The sequence below is a fragment of the Ursus arctos genome, unplaced genomic scaffold, assembly GCF_023065955.2.
Source record: "Ursus arctos isolate Adak ecotype North America unplaced genomic scaffold, UrsArc2.0 scaffold_19, whole genome shotgun sequence".
NCBI lineage: Eukaryota > Metazoa > Chordata > Mammalia > Carnivora > Ursidae > Ursus > Ursus arctos.
The window spans coordinates 58,170,335-58,187,918 of NW_026622863.1; the positions used below are offsets into that span (position 1 = coordinate 58,170,335).

A 17,584-nucleotide genomic window follows, 5' to 3' on the forward strand; every position below is an offset into this window, starting at 1 on the left:
TTTTCATTAATGTTATCAATCTAGAAATGATTATATTCCTACTGAATTCTTGATAGGTTCTAGCCCATTCTACACAGGGCTGATCTAAACTTTCTCCCTGTCCCTCAAACTATCTCCTCATGATGGACAGGTTTGAGTAGAAGGCTTTACGTCCCATGTCACTGAAAATGGTGTGTTCATCACACAGAAGTCCATAAATATCCTCTCACAAACTGTTATTCATAAATATATCTGTAGGCATCATCACTTTATTGTTACCCATTTTTCAAAGAGTTATCCTAAAGCTTGATTTTATAACCATTTGGTAAAGCAGTTTTTACTTTGTGGCTATTTTGGACCCAAGATAAGTTTTAAGCCTTCCCAATGTGCAGCTTCTCCCACTCAAGTTCTCAAAGATGGGAAACATAACAGCAACTAACTAATTAAAAAATATTTAGTCACAATTTATGGTAACTAAAAGTATGCGTTTTTAAAATTGAAATAAATAATTTAATATATTAGTTGGTAATAAAGTGAGGCACTTATTAACAAACAATCTTTGGAGTAATACTGTTTTTAGACAATGATTTTCGTATCCATTGGTGATTCTTGCCAGAAAATGTGATTCATGATGATGATTGTAGGAGGATTTTTGTATTTCCTCAATTTCTCTTACATGTGTTGGTGGTCAGTCCCAGAGCTGCTTAATTTAATGCCTTGATGACATTGTCAAACACCCAGCTGTTCTGTTTTTCTGTCATGCTCAGGGTGTATGTTTTAGTCTCTAGGTAAATGCACATTGTGGTCACAAAATGACAGTCCCATGCCTCACATTCAAACACTGTCCAGAGGAACATGAAACAGTTAACTTGACTCTTCCTTACGTTTTTTTTTTTTTTTCAGGAGCCAGCAGCCACTTCACAAAATCCTCCTAATAGTATTTCCTTCAAATCTCATTGGCTAAATAGGGTCAAGTGACCTCTAACCAATTACTGGCAAAGTGATAAGGATGATTGCATTTGGGGAAATATGACGCACACTCCATGGCTGGCAATTGGATCTGTACTACATTCCCAGGTCTGTTTAGAAGAAAGGACATAAGTGAACAAAATTGGAATTGTACAAGGGAGCTGGAACTCTGACAGGAAGGCCATGTTCAACAAATCACTATGCTGGCTGAAGAACATGAGGACTCTCTTCTTCAACATTGTCTTTCTGTTGCATGAAAAAACATAGCATGTCCTGCTGTATATGCTAGGATATCCATACATACAGGAAGGAAATGATGCTCATACCTCTCAGTATTTATAATGCTTTTGAATATGTGCTTCTTTCAAGACCCATGCCAAACTCATTTCCTCTTTCTTCACTTCTTTTCTTAGAGACATGGCTTCCAACATTGACCATAATGAGATCATTTGCTCCATATGTGTGAATTATTTAATAGACCCAGTCACTATAGGTGACTTTACAACCAACATTGTTTTGGAGACACGGGTATTCCTTGCCAGGCAGGCAAGACCTTACCACTTACTGAGCTCTATAGAAAAGATGTGTGAGATGCACAGGAAAACAAAGAACTTCTGTGAGGTTAGAAAGGATCTGCTCTGTTTGCTCTGCTGTAAATCTAAGGAGCATGTGGCCCATAGACATTGTTCCATTGATTGGACTGCTGAGGAATACCGGGTAAGCAATGGCTGAGAGACAAGTTTGAATCTGGAGGATCTGATATTTGAGAGATTTGAGAGATTATCAGGAAGCAAAAGTAATTTTTATTCATCCATGCATCATATAGAACAGATATTAACTGACATTATGTGCCAGACACTTGGGTCAGCTATTGCAAAAAAGATAGTCTCAATCCTATAGCACTTACATTTTCACAGTTAAAATCTTACAACTCAAGTCGATGGTGATGATGTTGATCACAGTTGGAACTGTGACAATTCAGCGTAAGACCAAGGTGAACAAATCTGTTATTTTTAGGAATGGTTACTGTCCACTATGACCACCATTGCAAGAAGCCTAATCTAACAGAGTCTACTTAGAAACACTATCTCTTTGCTAACATAATAGGATACTAGGAGATAATAACTAGCAACAGGACAATTAAAAGCTGAGACAATTTCCATTTAATGAATATGGTTTGGTGACATTAAGTTTGAGGGCCAGTTTCCTCCATAGTGAGACAACGTTTCCAACTGTAGGTTTACTCCGTGGTTATAAAAGTCCTCCATATTTGACATTGGGCTTAACAATAAAATGCGCTGGCACTTTGCCCTCTTTAGTAATCATTTATCTTGCATTCCCTGCCCCTCTTCATGTTAGGATATGACCGTTTCAATAACAGCTTTTCTGATGCTCACATTCTTGGTTCTTTTGTAGCAAAAGCTCCTGAAACAAATAAGATCTCTGTGGGAAAAGATGCAAGAAAAACCAGAGAAATAAAAAAAAGAGAGACCAGCAAAATCAGAACATGGGAGGTAAGCAAGGGATTCTGTTTTCTTCAGCACCAGCCTTGAATACAGTGATCATACTTGAGATAAAATGTTCATAGTCTTCAATGAGTGGGCAACCAATAGCAAATCTAATCATCTATAAGGAAGTATGCCAATTTGTTATGATTTCTTCCTAAAATCAAAACAACCAGCTGATGGATGTTATTTCTGGTAAGATAATATCAAACCAACAGGTATTGAAGAATAACTATCATCAAGGGAGACAATAATTAGTAGATGAGGTAAACGTAGGTTTTCTTAGAAGTAAAGAAATTATTGAATGTGTAGAGGATATTTTTTGATTATTTTGGTGATTGGACAATATGAAGTAACAAACTCATGGGGATATCAAGCAGGTAAATACACTCAAGTTCAAACCTAATAACTAGAGCAATCCTAAAGTTAGTTGAAATCCTATAAAATTCATATTGGTCAACACATGTATTATAAGAGATGAAATGTTGAGAGATGTGGCTAGTAATGTAGCATTGGTTATTTCAAAGTGTGACCTAAATGAATGACTGAGGAATGTGGATCTATCACTTCTGGATTAAAAAATATGGATTGAACACCACTAATGAGAGGTGAAACAAAAGTTTAGCTACATTTTTGAAGAAGTAAAGATTTCCTGATAGAAACATAGAAACAGAGTATTAAAGAACCTTGTCACCACTAATAAAGGAATCAAAATTGGGCTGTGTGAATAACAAGATGATATAACAAAACTATTTTCATTAAAGGTGATATCCTTAAGGGCATAACTTACAATATTTTTTCCTTGAAATATCCAGTACCTACAGTGTCTCAGTAACTGTTCTAAGCCAACCTAGAAATAGACAACAGCAACAGATTTCCTTGCACTCAAGGAGCTCAGGAGGTAGTTGGGCAAGGTATTTAACTAGTCAAAATATAAAACTTAGAGTATGAATCACCATGCTAAGTGATTTTGAGAAAAATACAGTAGGAAAGTAAATAAGGAAAGTAGCTTTGACAAACTGAATTTCAATATGGTGATCAGAAAAGCCTTACTCTGAGGATTACATTTTAGGCAGACATCTGCATGAGGTCAGAAATTAAGGCATGTGGCTATTTGGGGAAATACCTTTTTAGGAAGAGTAATTAAACACATCTCAAACTGAACTTATTATTTTCCCCCACGCCTGCCTTTGTTTCTCCATTGTGAAGACAATAAAGGAAAATAAATGAGAGTAGAGACATTTGAAGTCAGATCTAAAAATCAAGCATGACCTGTTTATGAGAAGTACAGTTGAAGTAAGCATGCTAAGTGGCTGGACTGCATTTAAGATGAACTAAAGGAGGAGGAAAGAAGATGGCGGAGGAGTAGGGACCTTTTTTCAGCTGGTACCCTGAATGGAGATGGATATCTACCAGATCATCCTGAACACCCACTAAATCAGCTCGAGATGTAGGAAGATACATCAGGTTCTCTATAAACGAACATCTCCGGGGCTGAGTATTGAGGTACAAAGTGGGGAGCTGTGAATCTGTGCACAGATATCAGAAGATAAAAAGAAAGGGGAGGGAGCTGTGGCACTCTGGCGCCAGGAAGCAGTAGCCTCCTGCATTGGGGAGCGGGCTGGACTTGCGGACTGGCACCCGGGAGAAAGCAGACTGAGACCGGGAGCCCGGCAATGCGTGTGCGCGACCAGACTGAAAACCGGAGCTCCCGAGTGCGTGCGAACCACACTGAAACAGGGAGCTGGGGAGCGCATGTGGGAACCGGTGTTGGAAGCACAAAGGACAGAGACGTGCCAGCCCTGGGAGCGAGGGCTCGGAGAGTGGCTGTGGGGCGCACAACCCGCGACAATGTAGGGTTTTTAGCAGCACGTACAGAAGCAGAGTTAAAGTGGCCAGGAGAGCTCAGTGGAGAGCTGACTGCCTCTGTTCTGAGACAGAGGCTAGGATACAGCCACTGCTGCTCTGACTCTCAGAAGAGTCACAGAAAACCGCCAGGGAAAGCAGCCAGAGGACAAAAGCCCAGAAATACCGGTTCACATTGTGCCCATCCCCACGCCCCCTCGCAGGGGACCGGGCAACTCTACCCAAACAGGGTTGCCTGAGTATCAGCGTGGCAGTCCCCTCCTCCCCAGAAGGCAGGCTGAAAAGTCAAAAAGCCCACATACCTAAGGACCCTATAAAACAAGTGCACACTGCCTGGGTCCTGGTCAATAATTAGGGCTCTGTGCATCCCCGCAACCTCTCCTCATCAGAATGACCAGGAGGAGGAATCCCCAGAAAAGAAAGGAGACAGAGACTGTGGCCTGTGCCACAGAACTGAGGGATATGGATATAACCAAATTGTCAGAAATGGAGTTCAGAGTAACAATGGTCAAGATGATGTGTAGGCTTGAAAAAAATATTAATGAAAATATTAACGAGAATATAGAATCTCTAAGGGCAAAAATGAGAGCGAATCTGGCAGAAATTAAAAATGCTATGAATCAAATGCAGTCTAAACTGGATGCTCTGATGGCCAGGGTAAATGAGGCAGAAGAATTAGTGAATTGGAAGATGGGATGATAGAAAGAAGGAAAAAATGGGAACTTGGCTCCAAAAAATCCAATCTCAAAAATGTAGATTATGGAAGATCACGGCCTCAATGAAACATTCCAATGTCAGAATCATCAGCATCCCCAAGGGGGTGGAGAAAGAGAGAGGTCTAGATGAGATATTTGAACAAATTATAGCCGAAAACTTCCCTAATCTAGCGAGGGAAACAAGCATTCGTGTCCAGGAGGCAGAGAGGACCCCTCCCAAAATCAGTGAGAACACACCTACACCACTTCACATAATAGTGAAATTCACAAATATTAGATCCAAGGATACAATCTTGAAAGCAACCAGGGGGAGGAGAATCCTCACATACAGAGGGAGGAACGTCAGAATAACGTCAGACCTGTCTACACAGACCTGGCAAGCCAGGAAAACTTGGCAAGGCATATTCAGAGCACTAAGTGAGAAGAACATGCAGCCAAGGATCCTTTATCCGGCAAGGCTGCCATTCAGAGTGGATGTTAGAGACAAGGACCTTCCAAGACAGGCAGAAACCGAAAGAATATGTGACCACCACGCCAACCCTACAAGAAATATTAAGGGGGTTCTATAAAAGACCCCAAGAGTGACACAGAACAGAAATTTACAATCTATACAAAGACTTCACAGACAACATGACATCATTAAAATCATATCTCTCAATAATCACTCTCAATGTGTATGTCCTAAATGCTCCCATAAAATGCCACAGGGTTGCAGGTGGGATTAACAAGACATGACCCATCCATATGCTGTCTACAAGAGACTCATTTTGAACCTAAAGATACATCCAGACTGAAAGTGAAGGGATGGAGAACCATTTTTCATGCCAACAGACCTCAAAGGAAAACTGGGGTAGCAATTCTCCTATAAGACAAATTAGATTTTAGGCTAAAGACTGTAGTTAGAGATACAGAAGACCATATCATTCTCAAAGGGTCTAACCAACAAGAGGATCAAACTATAAATATCTGTGCCCCCAATATGGGAGCAGCCAACTACATAAGCCAAGTGTTAACCAAAATAAAGAGACATACAGATAATAATAAGTCAACAGTAGGGGACCTCAAAACTCTGCTCTCAGCAATAGACAGATCACCTAAGCAGAAAAGCAACAAAGAAACAAGAGCTTTGAATGACATCCTGGACCAGATGGACCTCATAGATACATACAGAACACTATACCCCAGAACAACAGTATACTCATTCTTTTCCAATGCACATGGAACTTTCTCCAGAATAGACCATATACTGGGTCACAAGACAGGTCTCAACCGATACCCAAAGACAGAGATTATTCCCTTCATATTCTTGGACCACAATGCTTTATTAAAAACTATTATCAACGACTATATGCCAATAAATTAAACAACCTGGAAGAAATGGGTGCCTTCCTGGAAAACTATAAACTACAAAGTCTGAAACTTGAAGAAATTGGTTATCTAAACAGATCGATTAATCATGAAAAGATTGAAGCAGTGATCAAAAACCTCCCCAAAAACAAGAGTCCAGGGCCCGACGGATTCCCCCAGGAATTCTAGAGAACATTCAAAGAAGAAAAAATACCTATTCTCCTGAAGCTGTTTCAAAAAATAGAAATGAAGGAAAACTACCAAACTCATTCTATGAGGCCAGTATTACCTTGATCCCCAACCCAGGCAAAGAGCCCAACAAAAAGGAAAATTACAGACTGATATTCCAGGTGAATAAGGATGCCAAAATTCTCAACGAGATCTTAGGTAATAGGATCCAACAGTACATTAAAATGATTATGCATCACGACCAAGTGGGATTCATCCCTGGGGTGCAAGTGTGGTTCAACATTTGCAAATCTATCAGTGTGATACATCATATCAACAAGAAAAGAGTCAAGAACCACATGACCCTCTCGATAGAGGCAGAGAAAGCATTAGACAAAATACAGCATCCTTTCCTGATTAAAACACTTCAGAGTGTAGGGATAGAGGGCACATTCCTCCATTTCATAAAAACCATCTATGAAAAGCCTACAGCAAATATCATTCTCAATGGGGAAAAGCTGGAAGCCTTTCCCTTAAGATCAGGAACACGATAAGGATGCCCACTCTCGCCATTATTCTTCGACATAATACTAGAAGTCCTTGCAACAGCAATCAGACAACAAAAAGGGATAGAAAGTATCCAAATCAGCAAAGAAGAAGTTAAACTCTCTCTTCGCAGATGACATGATACTCTATATGGAAAACCCAAAATACCCCCCCCCCAATTACTAGAACTCATAGAACAATTCAGGAATGTGGCGGGATACAAAATCAATGCTCAGAAATCAGTTGCATTTCTATACACAAGCAATGAGACTGAAGAAAGAGAAATTAGGGAATCGATTCCATTTACAATAGCACCAAAAATCATACAATATCTCAGAACTAACTTAATCAGAGCGGTAAAGTACCCATATTCTAGAAACTAGAGACGACTCTTGAAAGACATTGAAGAAGGCACAAAAAGATGGAGAAACAGTCCATGCTCATGGATCGGAAGATAAAGATAGTTAAAATGTCTATGCTGCCCAGAGCAATCTCTACTTTCAATGCCATCCTGATCAAAATACCAGTGAAATTTTTCAAAGACCTGGAACAAACAGCCCTTAACTTTGTGTGGAACCAGAAAAGGCCCCGAATCACCAAGGAAATGTTGAAAAGGAAAAACAAAGCTGGGGGCATCATGTTGTCTGATTGCAAACTATACTACAAGGCTATGATCACAAAGACAGCATGGTACTGGCACAAAAACAGACACATAGACCAATGGAACAGAACAGAGACCCCAGAAATGGACCCTCGGCTCTGTGGGCAACTAATCTTTGACAAAGCAGGAAAAAACATCCAGTGTAAAAAAAAAGACAGTCTCTTCAATAAATGGTGCTGGGAACATTGGACAGCTATATGCAAAAGAATGAAACCTGACCATTCCCTCACACCATACACAAAGATAAACTCCAAATGGATGAAAGACCTCGATGTGAGACAGGAATGCATCAAAATCATAGAGGAGAACATAGGCTGTAACCTCTTTGACATTGGCCACAGGAACTTCTTTCATGACATGTCTCAAAGGCAGGAGAAACAAAATGAACTTGTGGCACTGCATCAAGATAAAAAGCTTCTGCACAGCCAAGGAACCAGTAAAAAAATCTAAGAGGCAACCCACAGAATGGCAGAAGGTATTTGCAAATGACACTACAGATAAAAGACTAGTATCCAGGATCTATAAAGAACTTCACAAACTCAATACATGAGAAAAAATTAATCAAATCAAAAAATGGGCAGATGTGAACAGATACTTTTCCAATGAAGTCATACAAATGGCTAACAGACACACGAAAAAATGTTCAAAATCATTAGGCATCAGGGAAATTCAAATCAAAACCGCCTTGAAAAAAAAAAAAACCGCCTTGAGATACCACCTTATGCCAGTTAGAACGGCAAAAATTGGCAAGGCAAGAAACAACAAACGTTGGAGAGGATATGGAGAAAGGGGAACCCTCTTACACTGTTGGTGGGAATTCAATTTGGTACAGCCCCTTTGGAAAACAGTGTGGAGGTCCCTCAAAAAGTTAAAAATAGAGCTACCTTATGACCCAGGAAATGCATTATTGGTTATTTACCCCAAAGATACGGGCATAGTGATGAGAAGGGCCATATGCACCCCAGTGTTCACAGCAGCATTGTGCACAATAGCTAAATTGTGGAAGGAGGTGAGAGGCCTTTCAACAGATGACTGGATTAAGAAGATGTGGTCCGTATATACAATGGAATATTACTCAACCATCAGAAAGAACTATTACCCAACATTTGCAGCAACATGGACGGGGCTGGAGAAGATTATGCTAAGTGAAATAAGTAAGGCAGAGAAAGTCAATTATATGGTTTCACTCATTTGTGGAACATAAGGAATAGCAGGGAGATCGGTAGGAGAAGGAAAGGAAGAATGAAGGGTGGGTAAACAGAAGGGGGAATGAACCACGAGAAACTATGGACACTGGGAAACAAACTGGGGGCTTCAGAGGGGAGGGCGGTGAGGGATTGGGGTAGGCCAGTGATGGGTATTAAGGAGGGCACATATTGCATGGAGCAATGGGTGTTATACTCAATCAAGGAATCATGGAAAACTACATCAAAAACTAATGATGTACTGTATGGTGACTAACACAACATAATAAAAAATTTAAAATAAAAGATGAACTAAAAGCTCGGAAGGAGCTGAGATGCCTTTCATTAGACGACTGGATTAAGAAGTTGTGGTCCATATATACAATGCAATATTACTCAGCTATCAAAAAAGAACGATTTCTCAACATTTGCTGCAACATGGACGGCACTGGAGGAGATAATGCTAAGGGAAATAAGTCAAGCAGAGAAAGACAATTATCATACGGTTTCTCTCATCTATGGAACATAAGAACTAGGAAGATCGGTAGGGGAAGAAAGGGATAAAGAAAGGGGGGGTAATCAGAATGGGGAATGAAGCATGAGAGACTATGGACCCTGAGAAACAAACTGAGGGCTTCAGAGGGGAGGGAGGTGGGGGAATGGGATAGGCTGGTGACGGGTGGTGGGGAGGGCACGTATTGCATGGTGCACTGGGTGTTATATGCAACTAATGAATCATCGAACTTTACATAAAAAACCAGAGATGTACTGTATGGTGACTAACATAATATAATAAAAATATTTTAAAAAATTCAAAATATAAAAAAAAAATAAAAATATTTGCATTACAAAAAAAAAAAAGAGTGAGAAATTTTTATCTATATAAAACGTTTTTTCTTACTGACCAATCTCATCTGAGGTCAATTTGTTTTGACTCTTCAAGCAGAGATCATTATTCTCACAGCATAAACAAATATTAGTTGGAAACTACTTAAATATTCCACATTAAGAAAAAATGAAAATCTAATTAATGTAAAAATAAATAAATAAATAAATAAATAAATAAATAAATAAATAAGTACTGAAATGTAGTAAGACTGGTGTAATGAGGAGAATGATCCAAGTGGGGCCCACAGCACACAGATAAGTAGCTGCAATTTTACTGAAGGTTTATCTAAGATATGATAAGAAGTTGAACCATATTGAATAAAATTAAAAGCTTCTGAAGTAGTTTAAGCAAGGAAGAGATATTATCACAATTCTTTTTTTGGCAAATTCATTCAGATTGCAGTTGAGGGAGAATACTGATTGGAAGACTTCAAAATGAAAGTCAAGGAAGCAAGTAGGAGAGAATTGAGATGAGGAATAACTGATCAGGAATAACTGACCACACATCATGGGAAGTGGAAGGATTCAAGGGATAGTCCTTAGGGTAGAGAAATGTCAGAAAATATGATTTGTTTGAGTGTAGAATGTTAAAGGGGTGAGACAGGTTTTGATTCACATTGGAACATCACCTAGGTTAGAAATGGAGGTGACATGGATGGTTTGGTCTAAGATAATGTTAGTTTGAGAAATGTGACCCTTCCAGTTCCTGTGAAATATCCTAATAAACTATGCAGTAGGCAGTTGGATGTATGAGGTTGGAGCCCATGTGAAAGATGTGCCTCAAGAGGGTCATTTCCAATTGTTAGGGTATTCTAGGCATTGGAGCCGAGGGATCTCACACAGGAGTTTTTAGAAAGAAAAGAATAAAGTTTTCACATAGAAAGATAACTTGAGGAATGCCTATATTGGTAAGTCCAGCTGGGAAAGAGGAGCTGGAAAAAGTAAATTGTTAGAGAGAAACCAAGAGACAGTGATTTGTTTGAAGCCCAGGGTATGCAGGTTTTATAGAAGGAAGGGAGGATGACATAAAGAACTTAGTGACATGCATGTAAAAAACCATGTGGATTCAGCAAAGAAGGTTCTTGGTTAAAAGGAGAATGAAAAGGAGAATTCACTGATTTCATGAAAGACTGAGAGTTCCATAAATGAGTCTAGTGAATGTTTACCTGTGATCCAGAAATATATTTTGTTGGAGGTAAAAAAGACAGCACAAAAATCAAGACATTGGGTCAATCGAGTATGTTTTGTTATAATTTCAAAACCATGTGAGTGAATAAACGATGTTTACCAGTTGGGGGGAAAGTAGGGTAAGATAAAGTGAAAAGAGATCAGAAGGGGGAATTAATACTAGAAGGTGGCTGTCTGCTGATCAATGTCTCTGAGGACAGCTAATGTCTCTGAATGTCAGCTAAGAAAGGGGGAATATAACCTGGGCAGGAAGAGTTAAGCTGTACTCATACACACAAGGTTCTTGTCTGCATGCAGTTTGTGGATGTGGAAGGAAAAATTTTAGGAATTATTATTTGTTATTATTTTCTCAAAGCAGAGTCAGTCTGTAGCTAAAGTATCTGGGCATAAAAGAGACTAAATGGATTTAGTAATGAAGGTTCTTAGCATATCATGCAAGACAATTATTGAAACACAAGTACCTTTTATTTATGCAAATGTAAATATTTGGGGGAAGGAGTTAGAGCCAAGGTTTTGGCTTCTAGTGTAATAAAATTACCAGATGAGTAGAAAAAAGGGTGGGGGTAGAAACACGTCCCTAAATTTGTTTTCAAGGAATATACCAAGTTGCTAAATGTTGGAAGACAAATAGATGATAAGACATGGATAAAACCAGCCTGGCTGTATGGATCTAACTAATCCTCTCCCTTCAGGGTTATGTGACCTGTGGAGGGAGATGATCCGGGCTATCAGAAGGTGTATCACTTGCTTTACGAGGAAGAGAGAGACGTTATTTAGAGCGAATAGAAAAGGAGAGCAAAGAGATTTTTCAACAACTCAGAGAAAGTGAGGACAGCATGGCCCTCACGGGAAAACTCCTTAGACGAATGTATGAGGACCTCAAGAAAATGTGCCGTAAACCAGGCATGGAGCTGCTCTGGGTAAAGACTGAGAAATGGAGAGTCACGGTGCTGCCTGGATCGTGTCCATATTCTCTTTGCCCTCCCTCAGGACTGTGCAATGATGCTTTCTGATACTGTGGTAAGGGTGTCACCTGTCACAGTGATGCTGATGACCAGGCTAAAATCTGTAAAAGTCTGTGAAAAAGCAAGCAAAAAAACTTCCAGAGAATACCTCCTTCTCAAATTCTAATATATATTCAATTACTGACCAACCACGACCAGGAAACTTGTTGAAGATGTATGGATTTGTATGGAGACCCAGTAGAAATGAAAAATTTGGGAATCTATACAATTAATTTTCCCTTTCTGTTTTCATATACATGATACAATCTGCTGGAATTGGGGTTTACCCACCCTTAGGGATAAGTAATGAAGTTTCTACTGTGAATCTTGTGGTGTATACTAAAACTTTCTCTGTGTTACTCTTTATAGCATTTTAAGACACATTAAAAAGATAAGTTTGCCTCTATACTAAAGGTTTGAGAATTGTTTAATAGTTTCAGACTGTTGATGTTGAAATAGGAGCATAATTTGTTATGATAATAAAACGTATTTCATAACATCTATTTTTCTACGTCTCCAAAGATAGAAAAGGGTTTGTTGTTTTTGTGTCAGGTGGGGTTGGACAGGGGTCTGTGGAGGCCTGTTCAGTTGCCAGGATTCTGTGCATGACTTGCATGAAGACAAATGCCATTCTTGATTTTAATTCTTAGAAATGTAAGAACACATTAAGGATATGGCCTGAAACCATGAGAGGGTTCTGTGGCAGAAATAGGTATTTCCACGAAGCATAAAGTGGGAGGAGGGAGAGAAGAGGCATGGGGGAGGATAATCTAGGGTTTGGGGCTCCCACACGTAGCATGTGACCTGAGCTGAAATCAAGAGTAGGTCACTTAACCAACTGAGCCATCCAGGTGCTCCAAACTTTCTACTTCTAAAAAAAAATGTGAATTTTTCTTTCAGTTTATTTTACCTTGGCATATTTTGGTAAAAAATACTTAAATATGAGGCAAAATGATCACTCTTTAGGAGTTATTATTATTAGGAGGTATTATTATTTTCTGAGAAGATGAGCTGGCTACTTCTCTTACTGTGAATTGCTAATGACCTCCAATTTCAAATGTTTCAGAGGAAAAAAAAAACAGAGTTTAGCGATATCCCTCTTCTTCATATATATTAAGAAAATTCATGGGGCGCCTGGGTGGCACAGCGGTTAAGCATCTGCCTTCGGCTCAGGGCGTGATCCCGGCATTATGGGATCGAGCCCCACATCAGGCTCTTCTGCTATGAGCCTGCTTCTTCCTCTCCCACTCCCCCTACTTGTGTTCCCTCTCTTGCTGGCTGTCTCTATCTCTGTCAAATAAATAAATAAAATCTTTAAAAAAAAAAAAGAAAATTCATAAATTTCTTCTATTTTTGTATGGTTAAAGATTTGCCCATTAGGAAGACAGTCCAGTAGACCTTGGCCTACAGTGGATTTCTAGAGCTATCTCATTGCCCTGGCCCTCATTTCCAGGGATAAGCTAGAAACCCAGACACTATTATATAGTGTCTATCAGGACTCAACACTGTATGTTAACATGATTGTTTCCTTCCTCCTGCAGTGCCCCCCCCTTTTGAAAATGAAATAACCACCTGTCATATCTCCCTGTGTGAAGATCTGAGACATTTCCTCTTCAGTCCTGATCATCCTGATGTTGTCTCTAATACAACAAGATCTAAATATTTTCTCACCTGGCGAGCCCAGACATTTGCTTGTGGTCAACTTTACTGGGAGGTGGATGTGGGGAACTGTTGGAACTGAGTCCTTGGATTTTGTGATGATTCTTGGGCAATGAGGAATGATATGGTGCTTGACTTGGAAGGAATTTTTCTCCTTTTTTGTATCAAAGAAGACAATCAATGCAGTCTCTTTACCTCCTCCCCGCTGTTGCCTCAGTATGTGGAAAGGCCTCTGGGCCATGTGGAGGTGTTCCTGGATTATGAGTGTGGTGTAGTGACCTTTGTGCATGTGGCCAATAGCGCCCTCATTTGCAGTTTCCTCTCCTGTTCCTTCTCTTGCCCTCTCCAACCTTTTCTCTGCTCTACACCCTCATAATGAGGGATATGTTAGAATCTGACCCCAAGTGTCAGGAAGGCCTTATCCAAGGTATCTCGGGGAAATGCCTGCTTGATTTTCTTTCCCTTCCTCCTTTATCAAACACAGTGATTACTTTTAAAAGGTTGGTAGTTGTGTCTACATTTGTTTCCATTTTCTTTAAATAAAAACAACCTCTCTTAGAAAACAATGATCTTTATTCTATGTCTTGTGTTTTCACTTGCTTTTTAAGGTAACTGGAGGCAAAGAATATCTGAGTGGGTTTCTCAGCTAACCGGACTTAAGCAGGAGCACAGGTTTCTTCTCACTGACGGACTTGGAATTCTCTTCTCTCTGCTCTGCATCTGCTTAGGCATGTTTCTTTACCACGGCTCGGTTTTAAAATCTCTTCTTTGTGGAACAGTTTTTAAAGCCTCTGGGCTAATTGAGGTCTCCTGATTATGTGGACTCAGAAGACCTTATAGTCTTTGTAAAGTCCACAAGCTAATATTGTCCTTCTCCTCTAGTTTACCTATTATAGGAGAAGAAGGATATGCCAGCCTTATGTACAGATATATTTCAAGTAGGTGGCATAGAGGTTAAGATATAATCGACATTCAATAAGTGTTTGCGTAAGTTCATAGATGTTACAAGATAACAAATAAGGACATGCTCTACCACTGTTAAAAAGCATACCAAATGCAACCAAAATTAAATGGAGTATTATTTTAAAAAGATGTGCATTAGACTCCTTTCAAAATTTATAGGCTCAGGAAATTATAACAGAGACACAAAAGAGATACTTATCTAAACAGAATGACATCAATATAGATAATAATTCTACATCTGGGAATTTTCAGTAATTTTAATGAAGGTACCTGTGGTCAGAGATAGCTTAAATTTTCATGTACCAGACTGGACAGTGAAAGTTTTTGCTATAGAAAATAATGAATACTCAAGAGACAAATTACATTTAAAATGGTTCTAAAGTTAATCAATCTTAAAAGTTTCAAAGAGATGGTACATTAAAATATTATAACAGCAAGTATACTTATACTACATTTCTTTTTTTATCAAGAATCATATACATAATGCTAAATATTCTTGTATTTATTTCACTTACTGGAAGGTCTGGCATACAATAAATACAAACAGAGTTTCAAATGTGGCTCAGGGATTTGTAGAAGTCTGGTAATGTCTCCTTTAGTGAGAGGATACCTACAAAAGTCTGAGAATGTCTGAGCCAACACCTAGGAGTTTAATGGCAGACGAGTTGCATGATGGATTGCTTAACAGAAGCAATATGAACATATAATTCTGTGGTACTAATGTTTTAATGACATCATACACTTAATCATCCTTATATTTTATTTAGTTTAATTGTATATTAGAATAAAAATTGAGATGAACAAATACAACAATAAGGGAGAGTAGCAAACTTTCACTGCAGAAATATAAATAAAAACAGCAAAGTTGAAGTGAAGTTTAAGTAATTTGTGTTTCATTTCCTTCCACTGTAGAAGATCAGTATCATACAATGTGTTTTTGAGCATGAATTACTTTATGACATACCCTTAAAAAGAATTGACATTAATTCTTAATATTTAACAATAATTCATGAAAATACTAGTGAGAATATGTCATAAAAAACAACTAGCATTTGTAGAAAGCATGCCATGTGTAGGCAGTGAATGGTGGGAGTTTAAATTAATTAGTCTTTCAGTCCTCACAATAATTATAAGCAGAATAGAAAGACAAATAATTTATATTCTCCAGATAAGGATAATAAGGAAAGAGTTAAGAAATGAATTTAATTTGCCATATACTTAACTCTGTAAAATTACACTGTGTTGAAAGCATCTTTCAACCAGTTTCTTCTTTCATTAAGATAGAAGTGTTTGCAAATAAATGTGTGGAAGCACTTGGGAAGTGCCATATACTTTGTGAAACTACAGTGGTAGAAAGCGTCTGTCAACTAGCACCTTCTGTCATTAAGATAGAAGTGTTTGGGATAGGAGTTAAGATGGTAGAGGAATAGGGTGACCCTAAGCTTGCCTCCTCCTTTGAATACAGCTAGGTAATTATCAAATCATTCTAAACACCCAATAAATTGATCACAGGACTGAGAGAGCAAAGCTGCATTTCTACAAGCAGAAACCATGACCACCCTGTGGAAGATAGGAACCGGGGAGAGTTGATTTGGGGGAGAAAAGAGCCACCGGCATTGCAGGGGGAGAGAGGCCTGACCTCGGAGAGAGGAGGGGGAGAGAGAGAGAGGGCGAAAAGAGTGAAAACATGTGCAGGGGATTGCCTAGGTAATACTTTTCCCCAAAACCATTTACTGGGGAAAAGGAGAGGGTTTAAATATCACAATTTTTTAAAATAAATAGTGAGGCACAGAGTTTGAAGTTTCCGAGGTCAGTGCCATTGCCAGGGTCATGCGTGGCAAGCTGAGTGGTGCTCCAGCAAGGAAGGAGGGCAGAGTCCCGGGAGCAGGCAGTGTGGTATGAGGATCCTCTGGGTTGCATGGGGAGAGAAGCAGTTCCCCTGCTTGGAGTGTATTTGGTAGAGGTCATACAGCCTCTCAGTGGGCAAAAGACCCAGTGGGTACCATTGAGCAGCCTCACAGACCAGCATAGGAACAAAGACAGGGTAGTAAACATTAGCGCTGGCTTTGTGCTATGATTTACTATAAACTCTGAACCATTGTGCCATCTCGTGACTGTTTTCTGAGACAAGCCATCACTGGCCACGGTGCTGCAGACCCTCCCCCAGAGGATCATCATGGGGTTGTGCCACCAGGGTCTCTGAAGTTTAGAGTTTTGAAACACAGCCATACCTGAGATAAAACACAGAAGTGCTCATTTATGGAACATAAGAAGTAGGAAGATCAGTAGGAGAAGAAGGGGAAGAAGAAAGGAGGGAGTAAACAGAAGGGGGAATGAACCATGAGAGACTATGGACTCTGGGAAACAAACTGAGGGCTTCAGAGGGGAGGGGGGTGGGGGAATGGGATAGGCTGGTGATGGGTAGTAAGGAGGGCACGTATTGCATGGTGCACTGCATGTTATACGCAAGTAATGAATCATGGAACGTTACATCAAAAACTAGGGATGTACTGTATGGTGACTAACATAATATAATAACAATAAAAAACAAAAACAAAAACACAGGAGTGCTGTACTGCCTGGCAAGCAGACAGCATAGACACAGACAGTGTGAAGGCGGGGATCTGACAGAAGCTGGGGACACAGGAGGGGTGATTGCTCAACTGTGAGGGCTTTCTGTAGAGTGGCAGGCACCATCTCCTGGCTCCAGAGACAAGAGAGCAGAGTGGACCAAGCCATTTTTACAGCCGGCCCACCGGGACTGACCAACCTCAGTGAGCTGAACACCGCCACCAGGCGGAGACCAGAGCTGCTACACCAACCTCTGCCCCCCCTGCATCCTGGAGGTGCATTTGCACCGGGGGAAGTTGGCCTGAGAATCAGCACAAAAGGCCTTTCCCCCAGGAGACCAGTACAAACCGCTCAACATGTGCCAAGTGTA

The 17,584-nt window shown here is 39.8% G+C and overlaps 1 protein-coding gene across 1 annotated transcript; it reads left to right on the top strand.

Annotated features, from left to right (window-relative positions):
• Window positions 1-1,365: 1,365 nt before the first annotated feature.
• LOC123002056 (putative tripartite motif-containing protein 51G) lies at window positions 1,366-14,056 on the top strand. Its single transcript, XM_057314662.1, has 5 exons — window positions 1,366-1,665; window positions 2,365-2,405; window positions 11,778-11,937; window positions 12,672-12,733; window positions 13,798-14,056. Exons 1-5 carry the CDS (start codon window positions 1,366-1,368, stop codon window positions 14,054-14,056), a joined length of 822 nt encoding a protein of 273 aa, XP_057170645.1.
• Window positions 14,057-17,584: the final 3,528 nt, after the last annotated feature.

Bases quoted from the DNA above. Each gene is read 5' to 3' on its own strand.
- LOC123002056 (XM_057314662.1), top strand. From the start codon at position 1,366: ATGGCTTCCAACATTGACCATAATGAGATCATTTGCTCCATATGTGTG. The intron at 11,938-12,671 runs GTAAAGACTGAG...TTTAATTCTTAG, and splicing joins CAGGCATGGAGCTGCTCTGG to AAATGTAAGAACACATTAAG. The intron at 12,734-13,797 runs GTATTTCCACGA...TTGGGCAATGAG, and splicing joins GGGTTCTGTGGCAGAAATAG to GAATGATATGGTGCTTGACT.